Genomic DNA, 3543 nt, shown 5'->3' on the forward strand with positions numbered 1-3543 from the left:
TACAGATGTTGACGTGGCTAATAATTTAATAATAAAAAATTTTATTTAATATTTAAAAATGCCACCTCAACACCACGTAAGTTTCTAAATTAAAAATTAAAAATTATCAGTTTTAATCAAATAAAAAAGTGGAAAAACAAAATTAAAAATAAAACCAGTTAAGATCTGTGTTCATCTTGATCATGAATACTGATGGGAATGACGAGAACACGTTACCTTGACGAGGTCAACATAGTGATGAGGTTACCCCTGATGACGAGAAAGCCATCAACAACGAGGAAAGGAAAGTCATTCAATGATGCCAGCAAGTCACCTGAGTAGTTACGAAACCAGCAAAGCAGACCATTGGAGTCTAATAAAAGCCCCATAATTGGGCTGAAGGCGTTATGAAAGAGAAGCATTTACACTCCAAACGGCTAGCAGTCAAGCTGACATATATAAAGCCCTCACATTTGCAACATAAGGTATGAAGATACTAAGACTTTGAAAATATACTTATTACTTTCTAATTCTGTGAATTGCTTGATTGTTCTAACTTTGGCATCGGAGGTGTTGTGGCAGGCACCACACCGATGACCCCCTTTCTTGAAGATAACCAGGTACTATTGGGGAGTTCCATCTGCCTACTATAACTGACGAGTCTGCACCTCATCAGTTTGGCGCCGTCTGTGGGGACGATATTCTCAAATTCACATTTAGAAACGTAGTTTTTGTCAACCCTCTACATTCAGATGGAACCCAACCCAGATTCAGTAGCCTTGGCCCAGCAAGTCCAAGCCATTGCAGCCACCATTGAAGAACTCACCAAACAGAACCAGGAAATGAAGCTGCGGCTCCAGCAGGTTCAACAGGCTCGACAGGAAGAGAATCGGTCCAAGGGTAACATGGAGGAAGAAGGGGATAGTCAACGGAGGGAAACGCCCCGGAGACCAACTACTCCGGACGAAACGAACAAAACTCGGACCTCCTTCGAGAAATGAGGAAGGAAATGGACGAGCTGAGGAGCGCCATTAAGGAGAGGACGGACCGAAGCGTAGACAAAATGGTAAGGGCTACGGATTCACCCTTCACCACTGCGGTACTCGAATGCCCTGTGTCGTCAAAATTTCGCTTACCTTAGCTTGAACCATTCGACGGACTAAAAGACCCCCAGGATCACCTTAATACCTTTAAGACAACTCTGGGACTTCAACAACCACCTGACGAGATACTGTACCGTTCCTTCTCGACAACTCTCAAAGGAGCTGCAAGAGAATGGTTTACTAAGTTGCCAAACTCGTCCACAGACAACTTTGATCAGCTGAGTAATGCCTTCTTGCACCACTTCATAGGGGGACAATGCCCAAGGAGGCCAGTAGACTACTTACTCACCATAAGACAGGGAGAGAAAGAGACTCTGAGGTCATATGTCAAGCAATTCACCCGGGAAACTCTAGAAGTAGATGAAGCTGATGACAAGGTGCAGCTGACGACCTTCAAAGCAGGGTTGAGATCCAGAGACCTCGTGGCCTCTCTTGCAAAGAACCCCCCAAAGACGATGGCGAAGATGCTCCTGAAGGCACAAAAAGTACATGAATGCAAAAGATGCTCTAGCTGCCATAAAAGATACCGAGAGGCCAGGAGACAAGGCCAAGAGAGAAGACGACTGTAAGGGGCAAAAGAGAGACAGACCAGATCGTCGGAACAATGACGGGAATAGGAGGAAGGACGATAAAAATTTTCGGACAGTAAAATTTACTCCCTTGGTTATGCCTGTTGACAAGATTTTCACGCAGATAAAGGACGAGTACTATCTCAAATGGCCTAGGCCATTACACTCATCCCCCAATATACGTGACAAGAACAAGTATTGCCGGTTCCATAGAGACCACGGCCACAACACAGAAGATTGCAGAGACCTGAAGGAGCAAATAGAGGAATTAATACGGAAAGGGAAGTTACAGAAGTATGTAAAGAAAGGAGAATATAGCAAGTTCAGAAACGACAACAAGACCCAGCATGAAGAGGGGAGTAGGGGTCGTTATAACCACCCCCGACGGAGAAGTGATGAAATATGGGGTTCAACTAAAGTTCCCAGCCACCAATAACGAAGCCGAGTATGAAGGAATATTGACGGGCCTGAGGCTTGGGAAAGCTGTTGGTGCCAAAAACTTGTTGATCCAGAGTGATTCAAAGCTAGTAATCGGACAGATTAGGGGAGAATACGAGGCAAAGGAAAAAAGGATGCAGAAATACCTAAAACTGACATGACAACTAACTCAGGAGTTCGACACAGTGGAGTTCGTATAGATCCCAAGAAGTCAAAATATGGGGGCCGACGAAGTATCAAAGCTAGCATCATCAGAAGAAGGGAGGACGAGCATGGACTTGGCAATAGAGGTCCAGAAACACCCTAGTATTGAAGAGGTTGCAGTGTTCACCATCCAGAGCACAGACACCTGGATGACGCCCATAATATCCTTCCTCCAAGACGGGCACCTCCCTCAAAACACTGAAGAAGCTAGAAAGATCAAGAAGAGAGCAGCCAGGTTCACGATCCTGAATGACGTCCTGTACAAGAGAGGCTTCTCTATGCCTTACTTAAAGTGCGTCGACGAAGAAGAGGCCAAATACATCCTGGAAGAAGTGCACGGAGGAATTTGTGGCGACCATGCGAGCTCCAGATCCCTGGTAAACAAGGTGGTAAGAGCAGGATATTTTTGGCCAACAATGCAGGTGGGCGTTGCTGAGATCGTCAGGAGGTGCGACAAATGCCAGCGATACGGGAATGTGCAATGACTTCCAGTAGAGAAAATGATAACTATAGCTTCCCCATGGCCATTTGCACAATGGGGAATCGATATCGTCGGTCCTCTGCCCCAAGGTAAAGATCAGGTAAAATTCCTTCTTGTTGCTATCGACTATTTCACAAAATGGGTTGAAGCAGAGGCCCTAGCAATGATCACTAAGGCTCGGATCTGGAGCTTTGTGTGGAAGAACATAATCTGCAGGTTCAGGATTCCCTTGACGATCATATCAGATAATGGGAGGTAGTTCGACAGCCAAGGCTTCAGAGAATTCTGTTCAAACCTTGGAATCAAGAATCAGTTCTCGTCCTCGGGGCATCCCTAGGCAAATGGACAGACGCAAGTGACGAATAGGACGCTGCTCAAAATTATCAAAACCAAGCTGGACGAAGCGAAAGGTGCCTGGCCAGAAGAACTGCCCAGTGTCCTGTGGGCTTACAGAACCACAGCCAGAACCCCGACAGGAGAGACACCCTTCAGGCTTACCTATGGCACAGAAGCAGTAATCCCAGTAGAGGTTGGGGTAACAAGCATCAGACGAGGAACTTTCAGAGAAGGACTCAATGACGACGAATTGCGGCTCAACCTAGACTGCCTAGACGAAGTGAGAGACAACGCATCCAGTAGGATGACAAAGTATCAAAAAAAGATGGCCGAGTATTACAACAAGAGGGTTAAACTCAGGAGACTGAACATAGGGGACCTCGTCCTGCGTAAGATCACTACAGCAACTAAAGACCCTACTCAAGGAAAACTG

General features: G+C 45.9%; 1 protein-coding gene across 1 annotated transcript; it reads left to right on the forward strand.

Moving 5' to 3' along the window:
* The first annotated feature begins 2307 nt into the window (after positions 1-2307).
* Positions 2308-2778, forward strand: LOC115985747. The gene has a single exon (XM_031108650.1). It carries the CDS (start codon positions 2308-2310, stop codon positions 2776-2778), a length of 471 nt encoding a protein of 156 aa, XP_030964510.1.
* The last annotated feature ends 765 nt before the right edge of the window (positions 2779-3543 follow it).

The sequence above is a fragment of the Quercus lobata genome, chromosome 4 (assembly GCF_001633185.2).
Source record: "Quercus lobata isolate SW786 chromosome 4, ValleyOak3.0 Primary Assembly, whole genome shotgun sequence".
In the NCBI taxonomy this organism is placed as follows: domain Eukaryota; kingdom Viridiplantae; phylum Streptophyta; class Magnoliopsida; order Fagales; family Fagaceae; genus Quercus; species Quercus lobata.